The following is a 24,976-nucleotide window of genomic DNA, read 5'->3' on the forward strand; positions in this document are numbered from 1 at the left end:
GATCTTTATAAGTTTATATTCTCTTTAGAGTCTAAAGAAATGCAGTTGAAACAATTGTCCTTATTACTTCATATTCCTCTTGAAGCCTGCATTACAACCTCATCAAACAGGAAAGCTAAAAAGTTTCTTAGATTTTTCACTTCACTGGATTTGGCATGCCTTTAAAACATCATGAGCAGAGGAATTAGTTATTTGGTCTACTTATATTGAGAAACATTAATGCTTGAACACTTCTATTTAGTTAGCAGTAACTACTTCATTGTAGAACTGGTTGCACTGTTTTATTTTCACCGTTTTGGAGTTGTTAGTGGGAGTTATTCAGTGCTCACCATTTCCTATGATAGAGAAAACATTTTGTTTTGCTCAAAGTCATTTTGCTTCTTTTAGGAACAACTTCCAGCAGCTGCTATTCTTATTGTGCAATATTCAGAATTCCAGGCATTCCAGGCATTCCTTGATTTTTGAGGGAAAGAGGAATAATAAGTGGGGATGAGACTTTTGGAAGTTTTGGATTCCAGTGCCTAGAATTCACCAGAAATTCCTCAGGCAGAATTTTGAGAGGTTCAGTCCAGAAACAGACATCTGCAAACTAGCTTTCCTTGCTTCCATCTCTATGTGATTTGGCCTGTTCCTATTTTCAAAAAGAAGGAAAGTGTTCTGGTGCATCCAGGGAGGCCTAGGTCTAGGAAGCAGCGGGATATTTTCATACCTTCCAACCTGGTTTGCAAGACTCTTTGCAAGACTCTGAAGAAATATGTCCTTCACAGACCCAGTAAGGCAATGCTTCCCAACCTTGGGTCCCCAGGTCTACAACTTCCAAAACTCCTGGTCAGCACAGCTAGTGGTATAGATTTCTGGGAGTTTTAGTCCAAAAGCATCGGGGGACCCAAGGTTGGAAACCACTGCTATAGGGTATAAATCATCATTTTCCAGGAGTCCTTCTTTGTGAAAGTATGTTCCTTATGTATTACCTTACTTATTACTTTTAGTTGATTTCTGAATTAGCTATTTACAAAGTTAACTGAAAAATAAAAAAGCCAAAAATATACTAAATCACCCTCTCACCAATAATCTTATAATAGCAAGTAACTACATTTTTAATGTATCAAAAGGGGACATTACCATTCACTGTTTTATTTTTGCAGAAATTTTAATGCCCTCCTTATACCTAAAACATGTTGAAAGCAATGTTGTCACATGTTGCAGCTAATGCTTGAGGTACAGGGCGGGCAGGAGGGAAGGAATAGACATCCTTATCTAAGGGCTGATTCACTGTTGCCTTCTTATGTATTCTTGTGTAATGAAATGCATGTTTGTGCATACATGTGCTGTCCACATCATGTACACATAATAAGGAAATTATTTTAGTGAGGTATGTCCATATATTTAAATTACACAAGTCTCTTATGTTTGCACAACACAATGACTTCATAGATGTTTTCAAAACCTCTGTTTCTGTGTGTAAATGTTTCAATCCTCTCCACAGAGATAGTAGTGTAGGGGGATTAGGTACTTTCTGTGCTCACAAAGCAGTATATGTCACATCTACTGAGGGTATCTGCATTCCCATCTATGCCTTGAGATCTCAAAAGTGCTGCATCCCTTGACTTGCCTAGGCTGGGAAACATTCATATCCTGTAAACAGGTCTTTTAATTGGATTATTGAATTAAAAGATCAATGAGCAATGCTAGAAAGACTGTGATAACACATGCGTTCCCCCAGGCTGAATGAAAACTTGCCATAGTAGCCAAGAGTATGACTTTCAGTGTCTGCCTTTGTGGTTTTGCGGCATAATATGTTACGATCGTACTAATAAGTTTTCAAATACTCACAGAAGTAATCAGCATTTCATTAACTGCTCATTAGCTGTTGCATGTGTCAAAATGAGACAGTGTGCCAACAGCAGTTGCATATTACAGACATGAATATCAACTGTATTCAAAATTGTACCTCTGAGAATACGTCTTAATGGGCCACCAAGGGTCCCATTAGTGTAACACTGTTTTTTTCTATATGCCTTGCTGGTTGAATTAAGCATAATTTGTTTCTGAACTGCATAAACTCACCGAGCTTTGCAGAGTACTATGATTGAAATCCCACTTTTCTTGACACCAGTAATAAAGGAATGTAACAATTTCTAGACAGATTTTGTTTCGATTCTGATGCACACAGCACACACAAAATAGTAAGTGGCATGGGTGCTACACAGACATATCATTGTACTTATCTACAACCAATGTCTGGGGGTCTTTTTATAGAGGAAAGTATTATGCAAACCGTGCTTGCAGACATGTAGAATCTACATCAAGCCTCACTTTATTCTTTACTTAGGTAGGGAATTTATCTATGATCTGGTTCTCATATACATATATCTAGGATGACACATGTTGTAAGTCATTCAATGTTAGAATACCAGTATTAACTGTTGGACATTCAAATATCAGCTTAAAGTAAAAAATTAAAATAAAATTAACATACATAATTTCAATTAATTTTTGGCACTTTTAGGTGAGTGCAGAGCATTTTGTTTCAAAAAGCTGGATAAACATTCTTCATCTATTAAATTAGGTCCAATTTTCCATTTTATCATTTTAAGATATTTTTCCATTTTACATTTTGTGATATTGTCTGGAGATCTTGATTCTTGCATATATGGTAGAAATAGTCACCTCTGAATCATGGGTCTGATTTCATTAAGCTCAGAAACAAAATTTCCCTTTTAGCTTTCTGTGAAGCCTTCAAAAAATTTTGCCTGTCCAATTTTCCTGAGATCATTCTCCTCACTGTTTCTTTTTTGTGTCAGGATTTCTATATGTGATGGTAATCTGGTTAGCCACCTTGGGTTCTTTTTAAGAAGGCAGGATAAAAGTACTTTAAATAAATAAATAATAGATTAGTTGTGAAAGTGTCGCACTGTTTTTATTCATTGTTTGAAATCCTGTTGTGCAGCTCCAAGTGTGAGATGGTAATGACATTGTTACCAGCAGTAAGTCGCTGCTGATTGAAGACACTCTAGTTTACCATAGGAGACCCATCTTCACTTTAGCATAAGTTCCTGCTGCAGTAGTAGCAACTAGAGTATTTAATGACAGGCTTTATGAAGGAAGGCAGTTTGACATGAAACCAGAAGAGAGTCTAAATACAAAACAGCAGCCCATTTCATACTGTTTTTTTTTTTAAAAAAAAAAAAACAATGTTGCATGGTGATTTTGTATGAATGCATTCCACAGCTTACTGTCCTGTGGTGTCATTTTATGCTGTAGCTGTATTTGCACCATCAGTAGACTTTAGCAAAATAGCAGTTGCAGTTTTGATTTCTTAGTGCAGGCAGAATGCCAGAATGCAGCCAGCTGGCCTCCAAGAATAACATTGGGCATTGTACAGTACTTGAGTGGTAAAATAAAAGCCAGAGTTTTGTTGGTTATAGCAGACTAACACTGATGCAGCTTGAGGAACTAATCTATGCTTTGGGTGACTGAACTGCGAGCCTGTCTGCTGGGAAGCGCTGGAATGGCAGTTGGTGCCCTCTGCCCTTTGCATTATGAAAATGGGACAGCCCTCCTAGTCTCAAGTCCAAGAATCTCAGAGGAGATTTCTGCCCTTGGTAAGATGCCCAAGTGCTCCTAGTCTGCCATTTTGGATCCACTTCTATGTGCAAACCAGCCCTGAACAAAAGTTATAGGACAAGTACAGTTAATATTCTTAACCACAGTACCTATTCCCCAGCCTCCCTAGGTTCAGCCTTCTCCCCCAGCCTCCATACATGGGCTTTGTGAAGACATGAGTAGGTTGAGGAAGCGTTCAAGCAGGCAGGCTGCAGAGGTTGAAGGAGCTTCTTAAATTCCACCCCTGCCCCAGCAGAGCAGAGTGAAGACTATGTTCCTCTGGTCTGCCAGTGAGGCTCTGCCTTCTCAACTGGCTTGCCCCTCAGTGGTTGAGTACACGTGCCTATCTAGTGTGTTGTGGATCTTCTTGGGATGATTACTGTGATGTAAAGAAGATGATGGTGGTCACTCTTCTCCTTCCCCAGCCAATGAAGCGGCTGCTCCACGAACAAGGCCCTTGATGAATGAGGCTGGAAGACTATGACTTGTTAGAGTTAGTCCCAATTGTGTGCTTACTTTAGTCCTACTGTTCCCATAATGTTTGCAAGTATTTATCATTTCCATTTCACTCTTTGGATTTTTGTTTGTTTTGATAGTGAGAGAAGGTGAGAACTTTGAATTACTGAATGATACTGGCTATTACTGCACTGCTTTGATCTGTCTAAGACTTCTGATGCTTTGACTGCAAATTTGATGCAGAGATTCCAAAATAAGTTTGTCAAAAGCAGATTGTCTTAGAGTTACAAGGCATGGCTTTGGCAATCCTTGTTTTTATGTTTGGTCAAAACAAACTAGATTTAACAGATGAAGAGAAAGCAGGCAGTACAATCATGTATCATACAAATGCTTTTTGCCTGTATACACTGACCTTTCTGTAGGAACTCTGTTTGTATGGTTCAAGAGCTTTTAACACTTTCACAACAGTCTATTATATTCTGTGGGCAGAAGCTTGGCTTTGTTAACTTGCTTCTGCCATAGTATTGAAATAGCCACACAACAAAAGAAATGTTAAGTAAGACACACAGCTGAGGAAAAATGCCTCTATGTTTGGGGAGTCCCCTGTATTAGAAATGACAGTAACTATATTGTAAAACCTACAAACCAATATTTGAAGAGTGTGAGGTTTCCCTTACAGAAAAGAAACTGGAACTGGAAAAGAATTGAGCTGCCAAAAGATAGAAAAGAAAGAGCAAGCCTTGTGTATAGCAATTCAGTTTTTAAAGACTGTAGGATATTGTCCAGTAATCATCTGGAGCTATGCAATTCCATCTAAGAGATGACTAATTTAGAGGCTAGCCTAGTTAGTCTTCAGATACTACAGTCTTGGGATAAGCAAGTTTTTGTATTTAGAAGCACAACAACTTGCATTACTGGATTTTGGCTGATTTTAGCTTGAATATGTGTTTTATGTTATGTGTGCGGGGAGAAAGGACACTTTTGGGCCCAATGTCAAACACAAAAGACTAGAGATGTTAACCAACAAAAAGGGAATTCCAGTCAGCCTAAGAAGGTATTTTGCGTATAGTATAATGGAGCTACTAAAGCAGCAGCAGAATCTGTTGCCATAGCAACCCAAGTAACAGAGAAGGAAGAGAAACCAGAGCCTCCTGTGGCTAGGGTCGTCCAATACTATTTGATAGAATGTAACCAGAATCTACTACACAGCTCAAGAGATGTTATTTACATTGATAATAATAAATATCTAGCACTAAAAAACTCCTGCACACAAGTTACAGTTTGTCACCCAGATATAGTCCCTAAGGAAAATATGTTGGAACATGAAAGCATTTCTATTAAAGGGATTGGCTCTGAAATTGTGGTGTTACCCACAATGGCAAAAAATGACAAAAATTCCCATAAGATATAAGGGATGGACAGGAGTTTGGAAGGTGGCCATATCCGATCAAATTCCTGCCCCATGTTTAATAGGCCTGGATTTATCTGAGCATGTGCAGAGTGTTTTTGTAACCACTCGCTCTCAGGGATGGCAAAGTGAAGTCACTGAGGAAAACAATGAAAACCTTCCTGAAATAAGAGAAGGGAGCGAAACAGCTGATCTGGTTACCATGAGGAATCCTAATAATCTATCTTTCAGAAAAGAACAAAAGGAAGACCCTCCCTTAAGTGAATGCTTTAGAGTTAATGAAGGGCCCCTGAAAACCCTGAAAGATACTGTGTAAAGGAAGACCTATTATATAGAGAGGTTCTAGTGAATCCTAGGAGGGGAGGGGAAAGCATTCTCAGACAGCTGGTAGTATGGTTCAAATATATAGAGAGAATTTTAGAAAAGGCGCATAAAGACATATTTTCAGCCCATTCAGGGATCTCATGCACTAAGCAAAGGATTGCTCAAAATTTCTATTGGCCTGGGATGGGAAAGCAGGTCAAGCTATATTGTCAGAGCTGTGACACCTGCCAAAGACAGGGTACTGGGAATGACAAGACAAAGGCTAAGCTGTGCCCATTGCCAATCATCTCGACCCCTTTTCTACGAATAGGTCTAGATATAGTGGGATCTCTACCGAAAGTTACCAAGCAGGGGAATAGATTTATTTTATCAATAATTGGTTATGCCACAAGGTATCTGGAGGCTGTACCTTTACAGAATATTGAAACAGAGACAGTGGCAGATGCACTAATTAATTATATGTGCCGCATGGGCTTTGCTTCCGAGATAGTTACAGATTTGGGGACCTCATTTACGTCCAAATTAATGAAGAGATTGTGGCAAGTCTGTGGCATTACTCAGATCATGTCATCGTTGAGAAATTTAATGGTACACAGTAATGAGAATGATTTGAGCATATACAGCTGAGAATCCAAATGACTGGGACCATAAATTACAACCATTATTATACACCTATAGATCTGTACCCCAGGAAAGTACAGGATTTAGCCCTTTCGAATTATTGTTTGGACAAAAAGCTAGAGGACCCAGGGACCAACTCCGTCAAAACTGGGAGGAATATAGAGAGGATGATCCTGAGTCCGTTGTCCAATACATTGATTAACTAATGAACTCCTTGCAACAGTCCCTGGAGATAGCAGCAGAGAACTTAAAGAGCAATCAGGGAAAGCAAAAACACTGGTACGACAAGAAAGCCAGGAAAGAGCACTTCATCTTGGAGATGAAGTGCTAATGCTGAGACCCATTAAAGGAAATAAACTTCAATTAGCTTGGTCAGGTCCATTTAAAGTGATCTCTAAAATGAGTGACGTGAACTATGTACTTAAGGAGGAGGGAGAAAAAGGCAGAAGGGTTGTGCACGTAAATACAATTAAGCCATACTATAGGAAGGAAAATTATGTGCTGTATGCCATCAAAGAAATGCCCAATGAAAAACCTGAATTACAGTATTGGGAAGGAAGGGGTGAACTCCAGTACAACCCTGAGGAACTCAAAATCAGCCTTACCCTATCAGAAGAGCACAAAATCCACCTTGAGACAGTACTACAGAGACTACAGGAGGCTGGTTTAACAGTTAAAGCAAGTAAATGCCAACTGGGGAGCTCAGAATTAAAATAGTTAGGCCATGTAGTAGGTGGAGGCTTAATCAAACCCCTTGAATCCAAAATAGAGGCTATTAACAATTCGCCCAAGCCAACATCCAAGAAAAAATAGGAGCTTTAGCAAGATAGCCAGCCCTCTGTCTAATCTAACCCACAAATGACAAGCTGAGAAAATCCAGTGAACGGCCAACTGTGAGGAAGCCTTTAACAAATTGAAGACACTGTTGACTACCAGTCCAGTCCTGAGAGCCCCAGACTTCCAGCACGGGTTTGTAGTCTTCACTGATGCATCTAGCGTTGGGCTGGGAGTCGTGCTGAGCCAAGCTGGCGACGATGTAAACCTACCTCCTGCAGGCGGGTGAGAGGCATCTATCCACAATTGAACAGAAGTGCCTAGCCATAGTCTGGGTGTTGCAGAAACTGAGACCATATATATGGAGAAGACATTTTATACTATGCAGTGACCATTCCCCACTTTTGTGGCTAAGGACTATTTGAGCCAATAACAACAAACTTATGAGGTGGGCCCTGCTCTTGTAGGAATTTTAACTTTGAAATTCATAACGTGAAGGGAACCCAGAACGTGGTAGCTGAGGCATTGTCTCGAAGACCAGAGGACTAGCAGAAGGATGGAGGGGAAAAAAGAAAGAAAATGTAATGTTGTAAGAAACATTCTGCTTGTGTACTAGTTTAAAATGTAACTAAACTGCAATGTCTTGTTGAAGTAATGGTAAATAAAGGGTATAAATGTAAAAGTAATGTGAGTAGTATTAAGAGAATTAATTGCAAATGGATATTATCGTATTGATTGTTTTAAATGTTTAAAGTCAAAGGTTTGATCTACCAAACATAGTAAGCGAGAGAACATCTAAAATAAGATATGTAGAAGTGCTGTATAAGGTAAATATATTGTGTTAAAGAGTAACATATGGTACATGATTTAATAGTTAACATACAGTGGTGCCTCGCATAGCGATCGCTTCATTTTATAACAAAATTGCTTTGTGACGCATTTTTTGTGATCGCAAAAGCAATCGCTTTACGATGTTCCCTATGGGGGAATTTCGCTTTGCAGTGATCGCAGGAAAGCAATCATCGCAAAGCCCCCATTTTCGGCCAGCTGATCAGTGTTTTCAAAATGGCCGCCGGGTAAACAAAATGGCCGCCTCGCTTACCAGGCAGCGAAAATGGCTGCGCTATGGAGGATCTTCACTGAACAGTGAGTTTTAAGCTCATATGAATGCATTGAAGGGGTTTCAGTGCGTTTCTATGGGCTTTTTAATATCACATAGCGACGTTTTCGTTCTGCAGCGATTTTTGCGGAACGAATTAACGTCGCTATGCAAGGCACCACTGTATTATTGTAATGATGGTTTGGATGTATTGTTCCCTGCAAAGTTCGTTGTTCATAAGGGTAAACTATAAGGTTTCCCCCATGAAACAAACTTTTCATAAGGGGGAAGTATGTGATAGTTGCCCCACGTCACTCCTGTCACTCACAGTCTGGGTTTCATTTGTATGGGCCTATGAGAGGAGTGTAGGGGTGGAGTTAGCAGAATATAAAAAGGTGGCAGGAAAAAATAGAATAAGCAGAGGTAGAGAGGGAAGCAGAGTAAGAAGCAGAGAGAGATAGAGAGATAGTGAAGGAGATAGTGAGAAGAAATTATAAAGATAAGCTGGTCAAGATAAACAGAGCAGGTGGTGAAGGTGACAAGATATATGATATTTGAATGATTTGATTATATGCATTGAATAAAGAACATCTGTGATTATAATTAAAGTTAATACCTTTCAATAAATCAGTTCTGTTGGCAGCAAAATGACAAGTGTCTGAATAAAGTTCTTTATACGTTGTGGATAAAGGAAATCCACTGGTGGGGTGGCAGTGAGAAAAAGGGGGAACATCCCAATTGTTATCTGCTGATGAGAAGACATATTGTCAATCCTTTGTTTGGGGAAAACAAGCAGGGGTTACATGGAAAATGTCACAATCATATAAAGTCTACTAATAGAAAAATGTCAGTGGATTCCCAGGATTTTGAACTAAGTATTCAGCTGCTGTGTTTGAAGACATATTGCAGTTTTAAAAATACATTCGGCATATTCACAATAGATTATTTCTTTAGAACAGGAATTCACACCTTTGTTCCTATCATTGTCCATAATTATAATAGTCTTGTTTAACACATCCACTGTGGATCAGATATTTCATATCCTTGGATTCTTTCTACATTTTGGTTAATGCTGCCCTTCACTCATGTGACTGGAAAATAGGTCTTTGCTATGGCTTCCATTATGAAAATAGGTAGGTGCCTGCATTGTTTCCCTGAATTAGGTAGAGCTCCTCCTTAGATATCTGTCTTGAAGTTCCCTTATGCATTGGAAATGCTCAAAATGATACAAGTGCATTGAAAAGACAAACATTCGTTCAGATATGTTTAGTGTCTGTTAATGCTCCTGATTTATGTATGCCTTTGAACTGTTTCTTGGCCTTGTGGCTGGGATCAAGTGTAGCGTCATATGTCTTTGAATGGGAAAGTGTTTGCTCATTGATGTTCAAAAAAGGAATGATCCATTCTCTGAATGTGACTCAAGCTGTGCACCAGCACTGTGCACTTTCTCTTTTTTAAGCACTGACTTTCTCATGCCTCCTCCTTTTTTGTGTGTGCGCATCTAAGTCCATAAGATGTAAAAAAAAAATATAGAACACAGCTGAATGGGATCAAATGTGATTGAATGGGCAACAGGTTCTTATTGCAAGCAAAATTTCCAAAAGAATTTGTCCATTGCCTACACAATATTAGACTCTTAAATATTTAATTCATCCCCAAAAGTAAATGGCTCTTAAGAGAGAAATTACTATGACTAATACATCTCAGGCTTACTATTAAAGCTATGTGAACCTTGACACATAATTGGGATGAAGAAAAATAGTCTAATTTATAAAAGTTTCCACTTTGCATACTAAAATCTGAAGGGATTAAACTGTAGCCCAAATGTTCGTTAATCCTTCCACTGCAGAATGGCAGTTTGAAGTGAAGCTGGGTGAATAGTAAATGTAAATGAATTTAATATTCAGAATGTAGTCTGGAAAACCATTATGCAGGTTATAAGTTTTCAAAATTTCATTTTGAATCAATCTACCTTGTACAAAGTGAAAATAAACATTACTTCAAAAACAAAAAAAACAAAAGAAAAGTTCCTTGTTTAAAGCAGAGTTGGGGGAAGAGTACCTTTGGCCCTCCAGATGTTTTGGGCCATAACTTGCATTATGCCTTACAACTATATCATTCTGGCTTGGGCTACTGGGTGGTTGAAATCTAAATCATCTGGAACCAAGGCAGATAACGAACTATGATTTTTTAAAAATGTATCAGAATGATTTAAATCACAATTTAAATCCATAATATTGTGCTTTTTAAAAAAAATAAATAAATTGTGATTTATATCAATTTAATTTTAATCAAATCCACCCTGTCAGGAAGGCAAAAGGTATCTCTGCTCTAGACCAGAAATGGGAAGTGTTTGGCCCTACAGAAGTTGTGGGACTGCAGTTTCCATGAGCCCTAGCCTCTGAAGTGAAAACCCTGAAAAATGTTGCCCAAAGTCAAAATTAACTTGATGGCTCATGAATTATTATTATGTAAACAGCTTGAATGGATACTTTTGGGACAGAAAAAGTCAGTGCAGTTGCTAAAACTAAAATATGACACTTTGCTAGAAGAATGGTCAGCATGTTAGTAGTCAAACCTGAGGATAGTCAGTTGGCAGTATCATTGAAAATACCATTCAGAAATGATTTTTATGTAGCACACCCAGAATAATCTTCATCTCCATTACAGCAGGTCTGACAGCTGGAAAACTAATTGGAGCTCATGTACTTGGATAATAATAACAAATCTTGGCCAGTGTTCAACTCATGACCAATGGGCTTGCAGTATTCAAATGAACTAGTCTATTGTTTATGTCAGTTTGTGATCCTACAGATTACATAAGTACATAGTTGGCTCTGAAAAAGATAGGCAGATGCTAGAAAGATTATGTCTGAAACATACATGCAAGAAGGAAAATTAGTTATCCATGCCTTTCTTTCTATTGAAGAACCTATTGACAATTGACAGTTTCATCTGATTATCTATTGTTTGTTTTTTATTTTTATTTTTATTTTGCCATTCACATATGGCAGAAGGTAGGATGGAGCTTCATGGAAGAAGGATGCTATTTTTCTGGAAAGTGGTTTTAAGCCTCTCTCTGGTATTTGGTCCGTCTACCTCCCAGGCTTCAAATCCATCTGTATATTATGTGAATGTAACACTCTTTGGGGAGAATTGGGTCATGTCAGAGGTATGTCACCTAACTTTGTTCAAAAACAACCTGGCTTCCAGAAAGGTAGCTGGGTTGTTGGTGCCACCAGAGGGAGTAGCTGAAGACTCCTGTGAGCTGGAAACAAACTTCAGTGTTCCACTGAATATAGAGGACTGGATTGCCTTCATTGCAAGGGGAGGCTGTACTTTTAACGATAAAATCAGGGCAGCAGAAGGGAATGGAGCTGCTGCTGTCATCGTCTATGACCTCTCATGTCCAGAAGGAGAGAGTCTAATTTTGACTCATGAGGATCCAGCCGATATTGCAGCTATCACGGTCAGCAGTCTGAAAGGAAGGCAGATCCTGCACTTGATTCAGGATGGGATCCGGGTGACTGCAGCGACTGAAGTAGGAAAGCCACCATGCCTAAGAAAGATCTATCTGAGTGCTCACTTTCTCATTTTGACCTTTGTTGTTTATGTATTATTGCGCTATACATTACAGCAGATTAGAGTGAGACAAGAACATCAGAGGATCCGGACTGTGAAGGCAGAACTCCTCCGTAAAGCTGCTCATTCACTTAAGCTGCACAAGTTAAGAAAGAGAGACTTGGTGCTAGTCAAAGAGACTTGTGCAGTGTGCTTAGAGAGCTACAGGCCAAGAGAGGTAGTGCGCATTTTAACTTGCAGACATGTCTTCCATAAAAAATGCGTTGACCGTTGGCTGCTCAAGCGTGGGGTCTGTCCTATTTGCAAACATTCCATTATCCAAAAGAACTGATGGAGAAGCTGTACCTTGTGCTGTTATAAAGAAAAAAACACCAATGAACTCCTAAGGCTGTGTTACTTTGTTGGATCTTTTCACTAAGATCAAGAACTTCTAATTTTTCTTTCTTTCTTTCTTTCTTTCTTTCTTTCTTTCTTTCTTTCTTTCTTTCTTTCTTTCTTTCTTTCTTTCTTTCTTTCTTTCTTTCTTTCTTTCTTTCTTTCTTTCTTTCTTTCTTTCTTTCTTTCTTTCTTTCTTTGGCAGAGTGGTGGTGTTTTGGAGGCTGTTGCCTACTGTGATCATTAATTAACATTCTGAACAAATGGTTAGCTACTCCAAAATCTGAAATGCTTTCTTTTTAGCAGGAAGTTGTTCTTAAGCTGGGAGGGTGTGTGGGGGAGTAGTCAGCAATCTATGGATAACACTATGAGAAGGTAACAGTAACGGTTCCCCTTGACAAATATCCAGTCATGTCCAACTCTAGGGGGAGGTGCTCATGCCAGTTTCCAAACTGTAGAGCCAGCGTTTGTTTGAAGACAGTTTCCGTGGTCACGTGGCCAGTGTGACTAAACACAGAACGTTACCTTCCCACCGTGGTGGTACCTGTTCATCTACTCACATTTACATGCTTTTGAACTGCTAGGTTGGCAGGAGCTGGGACAAGTGACGGGAGCTCAATCTGTTGTGTGGATTCGAACCGCTGATCTTTCAACCTTGCAGCCCAAAGGCTTTGCAGTTTAACCTACAGTGCCACCATGTCCCTCTCACACTCTGAGAAGAATGAAGTAAAAACGAAGTTTAAAAAGAAAAATGAAATATTCTGGTCTTCACCATTCTAAAGTGTATGTGACTGCTCACATGTCTGAGTGCTACTCAGTAAAATATTCAGGATTTATCTTTTCCTTCTTTTTTGTTTTTAAAAGGCCCCTTGAACTTTTAAAATCATCACATATTAGTCAGGTTGTCTGTGTGCAGCAGTGCGAGTAGGCCAGAGAGGGGAAGAAAAACGCTCAGTCCTGTCTTGAGGTACAGTAAGGTGACCACCTCAGGCAGCAGATTTTGGATTTCACAAAGGCTCCAAAATGTTAGTTATTTATTGCAAAGATATTTTTACTGTTAGAAAGAGAAGTAGAAGGACGGACTCATGATGCTTCCTGCCGTGGTGTCAAAACAACTTGTGTAGCTGGCATACAATGTGCCTTGACTTTGGGAGTGAGGGGGCACCATGTGTGTTACTAGTCAGGTGTGTTACTAGTTGTACTGAAGGGGATGTTTGCAGTAAAAACGTATTTGTGAATGATTTTTTGAATAGTGTGTCACCAGCTTGTGGAGGGTCATAATGATATAAAGGTAACATACAGAGCATCATGACCGGATGAAAGTGGTTCACAAAATTATGGTTCTGGGAATAGCTTGTGTCATCAGAGTCATAATGTGCTGATTTGGTCAGAGAAAAAGCTTGTTCCACTTGGTACATAGCTCCTTGCACTTGCAGAAGGACGAGGTGTTAGTTATTGCTTTCCATTCCTGCCTTCCTGGTTCTCCAGGCTCACACAAGGCATAAAAAACCTCAGTACCAACCCTCTAGTTCTGTTCACACCAAGGATAGGGAAAGTGTGGTGTGTACCCAAGGCTTTTCATCAGGCCCCTTTGGAAATGCCTGACTTTCTGGGAATCCAAATATTGAGTGAGGCATCTAAAGGGAGTTGTATTTCCCTGGAGATATTTTTAAATAGCAATGTGATAAGAGTGTCTGGAAACACTTCTTAGATGTAACACTTATTTAACTAATAAAAGTTGTAAGTCATACCTGCTGGCCCATAGTGTCACCCTGCTGACTCAGGGTGTCACTATGGGCCACTATGACACTAAAGCCATAGTGTCACCCTGCTGACTCAGAGCATCTTGTGGTATAAGGTGATATTTTGTGAACACCATGGAGCCATCTCACCATGGAGCCATCTCACTTAAAGTTCTTTATTCACATGAAACTGTATAGGACTTGCATGAAGCCGTTAGGTTGTTTTGCACCATGCTGCGTTAAAACCAAACTCATCAACATTAATTTAGTTGATAGGTTTCTGTTGTCATCATCATGAAGTCTTGTTTTATGGGTTGTGGACTCAAACATGTGGCCCTGTTTAGATGTTCCTGATGGGCTTAAATAAACATTTTGGTGGGAAGAAGAACTGTATACATTGGCAATGTATAACAATACATGGCAGCCCCTTCTGGCTTATGTGGAATTCTGCATGTGTAGGAACACATGTTCTCTTTCTACAGGGAAAGACTTGCATATGAATAATGACATCTTACATGCAGCATCAGGGATATGATGTATGCAGTGCAGCCTCCATTCCTTCTCATGTTTGTTTGCTGAATCCTCACAGATTCAATAAGCCTACTCTAGTGCCACATACTACATTAAGCAACAGGATGTTAGCCATTGTGTTTGTAGCTTTGACCTGTAATAGATACTTTTAATCTAAGATATAATATATCAAATAGATTAGACAGACAGACAGATATTGTATATATATAAACAATATGATGGCCAGCTGCCGGACACAGTAATTATTCATCCTCCTAATCAAGTCTGCTTTAAATAGAGCTGGTTAAATATTGCTTAAGGTAAGAGAGTAGCTTGAATTTTCAGGGACATTGATTCTGAGTAATATCTTCCTCTCTTAGGTGTTCTGAAACACAATAAAACTGTAGTCTCTTGATTGTGCATGTGTTAAATCATTCCAAGACTGTTGGATTACTGAGACAGGATGGTAGGAGATCACTAACAATAAACACAACACAATGTTGTCACTCGAAAATGGCAGAAAGAGGCATGAAGCTTAAGGCTGATTGCAGAAGAAAGATTTCATTGTACTGCAAATTTATTTTCAGCCTCTTCCCAATTTTTGATTTATTTTTCTATCAGGCTTCCAGTCACTATGTTTATAATAGGAGTGTGTTGTTTTATGATGGAAGGTGCACCTGGTCAGAGGTCAGGTGGAAGGTTCACCTGTTCAAAGGAGAAGAACATCTCTCCAGAGAAAAATACAGAGGTACAGTATTGCAAAACCAGAAAGGGAAGTTGAAGTTGCCCATGGACTGGAGACCAACTTTGTTCTTTCACTGACTACAAAGGACTATTTATTTATTTATTTATCTATTTATCTATTTATCTATTTATCTATTTATCTATTTATTTATTCATTTATTCATTTATTCATTTATTCATTTATTGGACTTATATACCGCCCCATAGCGCTACAAGCACTCTCCGGGCGGTTTACAATTTAATTATGCAGGCTACACATTGCCCCCCCCAGCAAGCTGGGTACTCATTTTACAGAAGGATAGAAGGCTGAGTCAACCTTGAGCCGGCTACCTGGGATTTGAACCCCAGGTCGTGAGCACAGTTTTAGCTGCAGTACAGCGTTTTAACCACTGCGCCACAAGGCTCTTATGGTTTTCCTTGAAATGGGAGGTTGGATTTTGAAAACCAAGCCAGCTTCATGGAAAGGTCAATAGCCTACAACTATTCAAGTGCAGAGAGAGAGGGTCCCATTTTGATTTGGGGCAACATAGGTAATATTGCTGCTATCATGATTAGTGGTTTGAAGGAAAAACAGTTTGGTTCAGAAAAGAATCTCGGTAGCATCAGTAATCAAATCGAGGCCTGCACAATACTTCTGGAAGAGCTATCTATGTGCCCGCTCTCTCATTTTGACATTTCTTGCCTGTATGTTATTTTGCTGCACTGATGGGCAGACTATAGCAAGACATGAAGAACAGAAAAAACAGACGTCAAGAAAACAACTCTGGAAAGCTGTTCTGTCTCTTTAGTTGCAGAGAGCTGAAAAAGGGTGACTTGGATCTAGCCGAAGAGACTTGTGCAGTGTGCTTAGAGACATACAGGACAAGAGAGGTAGTGCACATTTTAACTTGCAGACACGTCTTCCACAAAAATGCATTGACTGTTGACTGCTAACGTGTGGGATCTGTCCCATTTGCAACCATGCTGTTATCCAAAAGAACTGAGAAAGGTCCAATACCTTATCTTTTAGAAAACTCAACAACTCACTCACCTTGTGGCGCAGTGGTTAAACCGCAGTACTGCAGCCAAAAATGTGCTCACAGCCTGGGGTTCAATCCCAGGTAGCCGGCTCAAGGTTGACTCAGCCTTCTATCCTTCCGAGGCTGGTAAAATGAGTACCCAGCTTGCTGTGGGGGGGGGGGGCAATGTGTAGCCTGCATAATTAACTTGTAAACCGCCCAGAGAGTGCTTGAAATGCTATGGGGCGGTACATAAGCAGCACACTTTGCTTTGCTTTACTTTGTTGGAATCTTAGGCAAAAATATTCCCTTCACTAGACAGATGAAGTATGAATTTTCTTTGTTCGAGATTACAACCATTCAGGAACATTAATTAAAGGTTTAAATGTATGGTAAGCAACTCCCAAACCTAAAACTTGTTATTTTTATTGAGAAGTGTTGCCAGATTTAGGCTTTTGCCATATGCGTGTGGGTAAGAACAATATAAATTAAGCTCCTTAGTTCTGAAAATATTTCCTATACATGTACAAGTCATCCTGTTTTCACAGAGGCTTGGTTCTGTTTAGTTAAGAAACGGATCAGTTCATGATGAGTTTTTATGTTACCTGGCCTTTGAAGGATTTGACCTCTGAGAACATAATATATAAATTATATTTGCAGAAGTTGTGATTTAATTAATGCTTTTGTTCTTTGTTGATCGTGTTGATGGTTTTATTGCATGTTGTTATTCATTTTGTCTTTTAGAGTTAGGATTTTAATAGTGGTTTATAGTGGTTCTTAGCTGTCTTAGGTTCTGTGATGGGGAGGGTGGGTTCTATAGAATATAACACTGGTAGTGCTGTCCATGCTGGTGGTGTTGAACAAGGTTCTTGTCCAGAGCAAAATGTTGATCCCGCAGTACATGGGTGTGGATTTTGATTGTCTCCCTATAATCACTGATATCTGTAGTCACTGGAGGGTAGAAATAAGATGGAACTCAAATTAATAAAAGAGGCATGAGCTTCAGTCTTGTTCCTTAATCACAACAACAGCAAAACCAAAACTTATCAGAGCTTGGAATGATATATACTTAAATAACATGTTGATGTTTCAAAGTATGATATTAATTGTTGCTTGAAGACTGATAGATTACCATTTTTCTTCTGTAGTTTTTTAATTGTTGGTTATAGAACAGTGTACTTTAAAATTGACCAGAATCCCTCAAATGATTCTCCTAAATCTTTTAGAAATGGCAAGTAAATGTTACTTTTTGCACAGGGGAGAAATACCGTATCTTTCTGTGTATAAAACAAGACTTTTTGCTAAAATAGTTGCTGCAAAAATTGAGTGTTGTCTTATACATGGAAGTATGCTGAATCAGCAGCCACTCGCGGGGCTCACCTCAAGTTCACGCTGTCGCCTTGTCGCCTGCCTGAAGGGAGCCCGCGAGTGGCGCTGGAGGAGGCTATCAGGCGGCCACAGCTGCAGTCAATGGGCAGCTACGAAGGGCAGCCGAGCATGGCTGTTCCTTCGCCTCCGGCTGCTGCAAGGGTCTAAATTGGGGTTATACATTGTTATGCATTGGGGGGGCTTATGCATGGAAAAATATGGTAAGCATTACTTGTTATGTTGCAAGAATGAATGACATCAGTAGCCTTTATGTGACTGCATAAAAATAATGTTCTCACATCCATGTTGTTCTCAAAATAGCCTCTTACAGGTAACATGTGACAAGTAACATGCTGCTTCCAAGCTTTAAGCTTTCTAGAGACCAGCAATGTGGGCTAATAAAAACAACAACACAAAGCGCATACTTCTTTTGAAGCATAACTAATGGTTTGGGACCTCACTGCTTGTTGGAGTGTGTTTCCCTAGGAATATGAGCCTGTGCCACCTGATCCTTTCAGGTAATGATCTTATGGGTTGCCACACCAAAAGTGGCCAGAGAGGGTTCTACATGAAACCAGGGCTTCTTCAGTAGATTGTCACCTGACCCCCTCCCATCCAGCATTTAAAAGGATGCTCAAAACTAGACTATTTGAAGAGGACTTTAAAGGTGTCCTGTTTTAATGCTTTGCTATATTTATCTTATCATCCCGTCATCATCTGGGTTTGTTTACTACAGTATTATGCTTAAATATACTGATTTTCGTTATTGATTAATCTGATTATTTGTTTTTATTTTGATGGTTTGTTTTGTTATATAATTTTACTTTGTGCTTTGATGTATACTGCCCAGAGTAATGCCCAATACTAATTGGGTGGCATACAAGCTTATGAAATAAATAAATAATTAATGTGCTGAACGATCTGTGTAGTACTCCTGCTCGTATATTTAAAATGTGCCTTGCAGGATGCATCAGACCAAAGTCTGCCTTGCACAGAATTGTTTTCAGAAATCAACACAACAGACGAGGGTGGAATAGTCTGCAAGAAATGGTTTGCTGATGAGTATTTCACCCTGCTCCTGATATATTAGAACTCCATGAATCCTGGAGCATACTTTTCATAGTAGTTTTAGGAAGTCTGTTGTTTGTGTATTGTATGAAAATGTGGTCAAGTGAAATGGCAGCCATAGAAATCCGGCACGGTGTACTCTTTTTTATAAGTTGAGTTTGACTGCTAAAACAGCTCATTCCAAAAGGAACATCATCCTAATCCCTTTGAAAACAGATAAAAAAGGCAAGGGGGAAATGTACTCTACCAGCTCAGCACACAAATGCATGGTGGAAGACTGTATACTTGGAACAATACAACCAAATCTTATGTGTACAGACACAGTAGGCAAGGATCTCACCCCTGGGGTAGAAAGGCATCCTTCCTAACCTGGCAGTTAACTTTATAGTTCTGAAGGAATAGAAAGTGTCTCTCCACCATTCTGGAGCTGATGCACATGGCACCCTCCCCCACCTAAGGAATCTTGTGCCAGAGCAGGGAAGAACACTGGGAAGGGAGAGGTAATTGGCATCTCTAAAAATATCTCTAATCTTTAATTTCTAGAAAGAGAATAAGGCAAAATGTGATTAGGAATATTTTCTTTTAAATCTCAAATAAATTTTAACTGTACCAAATTCAGCACAATAGCACATGTCCTTGGCTTCTCTATCTTCTTGCTGAATATGTTGATGGAACAGTCAAGAGAAGGAGGAGACAGTCAAAACATATGGCTCCTCTTTTTCAGATTCAGTTCTGCTGAACCTGCTTGCCTTACATTATATTCACACTGTTAGTGGAAGACCATCATAAAAACATTAAAAACAAGTTTCCTCTTCATTTTGAATGTTCATCAAATGGTGACTATTTTTTAAATTATCGGAGATACCCAGTAATCAAACATAATTTTGTAAATTCATGTTGCAATTTTACACACTTTTACCTGGGAATAAACACAATGGGAATTTCTTCTTAGTAGACATGTGTAAGACTGAGTTGTTGATCAGTTGTTCTGATTTTTAATAGCTATCTGGTCTAATAAGATACAGTACACTGTTAAAGGGTTTGCATTGGGATTTCTCCTAAAGCAAAATAAAGTCATACAACTATTTCTCCTTCTGAATGTTTTGTGCCTTATGCTGTTACTGAGTTCTCTCTTTCCAAAGCTGGATCTGAATTTAAAAGGTATTCTCTATAAGGAGGGTGGTGAACTTTTCAATGTCTGGATCTCTTATGCTTCACATGACAGAAGTCTCAGCCACAATTCCTCACACCTGCTCCTGTAGCATTGTTTCTTATTCTTAAGAAAAATGAATTAAAATAAGGAATAATCAATACATCTTTTTCTGTGCATAACTTGAAATGCAGAACTAGCCCACAAAGTTTGTTTTCTCCTTTTACAAAGCGTCCAAGGATTTTAAAAGAAACTAAGTGGTCAGCATTAAATACTGTCATTTTTATGAGCCCTACTCATCCATTAGCCATCACCTCTTTTGGCTACAGTGTTTTAAAACCACCCAGATAGTGTTTTCAGCACTATGAGGTGGTATATAAGCAGCACGCTTTGCTCCCTTCACTGCTCCCTTGCTTTTTTTAAAATAAACCTCTTCTGCCAGCATATAGGTTCTGTTTATATATAGGAGATTCTGCCAGCAAAAGGCTTCTTCCTTTTTACGCCCACCCCCCACACCCCACACCCACACACAGAGCCCATACAAAAATGTGCATTATAATGTGTCATACTTCAGTTTTAGATCTGAATGCATATTTGTGTGTATTTGAGAGGGAGAATAATATGTATACAGTATTTGATTGTTGAACCAGTGAGATTTTTTTGAAGACAAGTCATAGGTCAGTACTAATTGGCAGATATGCCAATGATGTCACAATGTCATTACCTAACAATGTATCCCTTCATTGAAGAAACTTAACATCCTCCACTCTTCAAGAAGTGCCTAAACACATACAACCTCTTGAGTCTGATCTGCCAAAACTATTCAGATGAATTCTTTGCAGTCTTGTTAACAGAAAGTCTCAGTTCTTGTAAGCTGATGACTTTTGTTTCATTTTGTGGATTAGTTCACTGACAGCTCAGGAGGTCCCAAAATGGACTTGCATGGAGTAGCCAATGGGAGAAGGAGGCTAGCATCTTTCTGCTTCATGCACTTTGGCATCTACCTCGTGTGTAGCTCATGTGCTGATGCCTTTTGGGTTGCTGAGCTTAACATCTCTTTTTGGCTGGGAAATCAGGCTGTGTGGGAGATCACAGAAAATGGGATGTTTGCCAAAGCATCTCCTTTGAAGAAGGTGTCTGGAGTTGTGGTGCCGCCAGAGGGACTGTATCAAAATGCCTGCAACTCTGAAACCACTTTCAATAAGCCACCAAATGGGAAGAGCTGGATAGCACTTATCATGAGGGGGCAGTGCCCATTTACCAAAAAAATCAAAGTTGCTGCAGAGAAGGGAGCTGCTGGTGTGATCATCTATAATTATCCAGGTACAGGTAACAACATCTTTCCCATGTTTAACTTTGGAGCAGAAGATATTGTGGCAGTCATGATCAGCCACCTGAAAGGTATGGATCTCTTACATTTGATTCACAGTGGCATTGATGTGATGATAACAATTGAAGTCGGAAAGCATTACTATCCATGGCTAACCCATTATATGGGCACCTTGCTTGTTTTTGGCTTAGTTGCTGTGGCATATTGCACTTTTTATTGTGCTGGGAGGCTACGAAGAACAAGGAATCCAGCACCAAGAAGAAGGCAGCTAGTTGATATTAATAAAGCCATTAATCATCTGGAGCTTCGCACATTGAAAGAGAATGACAAGGAGGTTGGATCTAATGGAGAGAACTGTGTAGTGTGTTTAGAAATGTATAAACCTAAAGATATAGCCCGTGTATTGCATTGCAGGCATCTTTTCCACCAAACCTGTGTTGATCCTTGGCTTTCAAAGCATCAGACATGCCCTGTGTGCAAGTGGAACATACTTGGGGCAATGGAAGGTGTTGCAACTGAAACAGAGCCACTAGTGGCTGCTCAAATACCAAATGAAGCTTCTTCCACGATCCGTTCTCCTAATGAAGGAAACTATGGAGCAGCACATGTGGGAATGCAGAAGGGCCCAAAGGCAGAATCCAGAGGTGAATAACTTTCACATTCTGCCTGCCACATCCTTCAAGACCAAGCCTGAGCAGGTGTGGAATAAAAAGCTTTACTTCTCTTTCCGCAGATTTTCGCTTTTCTTCTTCTGTGTTGAGGGTACAAGTAGAAAACATGATATCACCCAGCTCTCATAATTCCTCATCACTGGCTATCCTGGCCAAGGCTCATGGAGGTTTTAGACCAGTCTCATCTAGATGGCCTGGTGTTCTTACCTCTGCTGTAGGGACAGATATCTGTTTTCATTAAATTCTCCTATGACAGGTGCAGTTGGATTGGGCTGTAATTTCCTCTGCTGGAAAAGTAAAGCTAGCTTTTAAGTTTGGAAATACTTTATTGCAACACAAAGAGCATTTCCTAAAAAGAAAGAAAGAGTCTCAGATGTGACTGAGATTCAGGGGTAGTGGTTTTGTTCATTCTGGAGTAAGTGTTCCAGTGTAGGGGATGACAGCCAAATCGAAAGTGAATCATATCTAGGGCGCGGTGCTCATCCCCGTTTCCAAGCCTTAGAGCCAGCGTTTGGCTGTGAATCATATCTATTTCTGACCGGTGTCACTTTTGCCTTTATTTATCTCTCACTCTGTTACATTCTCTTTTCCATTTCAATCTATGGTTTACTGAAATGGAAAAAAGAATAAAACAGAATGAGGGATAAAATATTTTTTAAAATACTGAAAATATATATTTAGATTTGAGTACAGTATTTCTGAGTAGATAGGGTGCTTGACTCCCCCCCAGCTGTCCTACTGAGATACATAGACCCTCCTAGAAAAGATCAGAAGCATGTTGTTCATCATAGCTGGCATTTATCCCAAGTAAGGGTTAATCCCAGAATGAAATCAGGCGGTCACAGACAATCATATCAATATTTATCTGAGTATCAAAGTATAAGTCTCTTCATTGTTTCAATAATTTCAGGCAACATTAGTTTGTCTATCAAACTTTCTTTACAGTGTGTTATATGAACAGAATTTCCTCAGAATTGTTGTAGCATCCAAAAGTCTTATAGTTACGTGAATCTGTAGGGACATATACTTAAAAGTATAAGAACACAGAATTTAAGTTTTTGACAGATATTTAAGTCAAAAATATAAGTGCATAGGTAAAGGTAAAAGTTCCCCTTGACATTTAGTCCAGTCGTGTCAGACTCTAGGGCGCGGTGCTCATCCCTGTTTCTAAGCCATAGAGCCAGTGTTTGTCTGAGGACAGTTTCCGTGATCACGTGGCCAGCGCGACTAGACACGGAACGCCGTTACCTTCCCACTGAGGTGGTACCAATTTATCTACTTGCATTTGCATGTTTTCGAACTGCTAGGTTGGCAGGAGTGAGGGCATAAGTACAATAAAATATCAAAAAAACGTTTTAAATTACATTCTTAAAATACAAATGCTTATAGGCTATAAACGTGGCTTTAAAGAGCGAAAGACAGATAATACATCACTTAAAATATTAAAGCTCTTAAGAATTAAAAAATCTATAAAATTAAAACACATTACTGAACCTTTTAGCATACTTAGTCACACACCAAAAAATATTAAATTCTCACCCTGTCTGACTGTTAAAGTCTATGTAAAATGCTTGTTGATTTTCTGGTGCCTCTGCTGTGCCCATGGTATCATTTTTGTTGATATTCAGTGTGTGTAGTGTAACACAAAGCCATCTTGTTTTGAATGAATTCCCTGTCCTGTAGTTTAGTGTGTCCTACCCCCACATATCTGTAACCTAGCAGGAGAATTTTTATGACATTTTAATTGTTTTTGTTTCCCCTTATCTTATTTTACTATTTTAGGATTCATCGGTAGAAAATTCTACATGTTCTAGTTCACTACAAATCTCCATTTACTTCAATCCTGCTCAGTTTCCTTATGCTAACAATCTTTCAACTTTACGAAACTGCTACCTTCATTTCTTCTAGTCCAGGAGTCTCCTATCTGATGTTTTTCTTTTTTATTAAAAACATTAAAACTTAAACCCACACATTGAGGATTATACATTTTCTAAATGATGGTGCTAAAGTTCAATTAAGTATGTACAAACAATTAGCAGACAGAAAATGTTTACAAATTTTGTGGCCTTGATACAGCCTGATGTTGTTTAGTTACAATGTATTCGTGAAGACTTTCACGGCCGGGATCCAGTGGTTGTTGTGGGTTTTTCAGGCTCTTTGGCCGTGTTCTGAAGGTTGTTCTTCCTAACGTTTTGCCAGTCTCTGTGGCCGGCATCTTCAGAGGACAGCACTCCCAATCCAACTACACCAGAGCACAGAGTGCTGTCCTCTGAAGATGCCGGCTACAGAGACTGGCGAAATGTTAGGAAGAACAACCTTCAGAACACGGCCAAAGAGCCCAAAAAACCCAAAACAACCGTTGTTTAGTTATACTTAGAAGGGTTATGAAATTACTCATAATAGCAATTCCAAGCCTTAGTTTTTTTTTCCTGCCCCCCCCCCTTAAATTCTTATAAAACACAAAATTTGAATATTGACACAGCTTGAAACCAGTTTTAAATATTTTGGGAATTGTGTTGCACCATTGAAAGAAGTACGTAATCCAGTGGATAGCTAAATTTGAGGCCACATATTAATGAAAGAATTTTGAGCAGGACATTTTTGTATAGCTAAAGAGAATTCCTCACTTATCACCAAAATAATTCCTCACATATTCACCACATAAAAGAGAATTCCTCACATATCACCAAAAGTCATCTGTGGAACAGGAGGGATTGGGAAGTTATAACAGCAAAAGGAAAAAAGCGAAGTGTGTTGTTTATATATCACTCCATAGCACTTAAAGCACTCTCTGGGCAGATTACAAGTTAATTACACAGGCTACACATTGCTGCCCTCCCCAGCTGGGTACTCATTTTACCAACCTTGGAAGAATAGAAGGCTGCGTCAACCTTTAACCAGCTACCTAGGATTGAACCCTGGGTTGTGAGCATAGTTTTGGCTGCAGGACAGCAGTTTAACTGCTGTGCCATGAGGCTCAAATTATAGGAGGGGCTGCTGATAAGTACTGAGCCTTTATCTTTCATGTTCAGGTCCAAAGTGAACATGGCAGCACCTCCAGAAAAGTTCAGTGTGGAAGAGCATAGGACCATAATCAAGTTCCTGTTTCTCCAAGGGAAAGGTGCAAAGCAGATCCATGATGAGATGTCA

General features: G+C 39.3%; 2 protein-coding genes across 14 annotated transcripts in view; both read left to right on the plus strand.

Annotated features, from left to right (window-relative positions):
• The window catches only part of CADPS2 (calcium dependent secretion activator 2), a 371,478-nt gene that overhangs the window by 75,342 nt on the left and 271,160 nt on the right, over positions 1-24,976 (plus strand). The gene's annotated exons all lie outside the window — the stretch shown is intronic.
• On the plus strand, positions 18,264-23,676 carry RNF148 (ring finger protein 148). The gene has a single exon (XM_078376749.1). It carries the CDS (start codon positions 20,758-20,760, stop codon positions 21,805-21,807), a length of 1,050 nt encoding a protein of 349 aa, XP_078232875.1. The 5' UTR covers positions 18,264-20,757; the 3' UTR covers positions 21,808-23,676.

The sequence above is a fragment of the Pogona vitticeps genome, chromosome 5 (genome assembly GCF_051106095.1).
Source record: "Pogona vitticeps strain Pit_001003342236 chromosome 5, PviZW2.1, whole genome shotgun sequence".
NCBI lineage: Eukaryota > Metazoa > Chordata > Lepidosauria > Squamata > Agamidae > Pogona > Pogona vitticeps.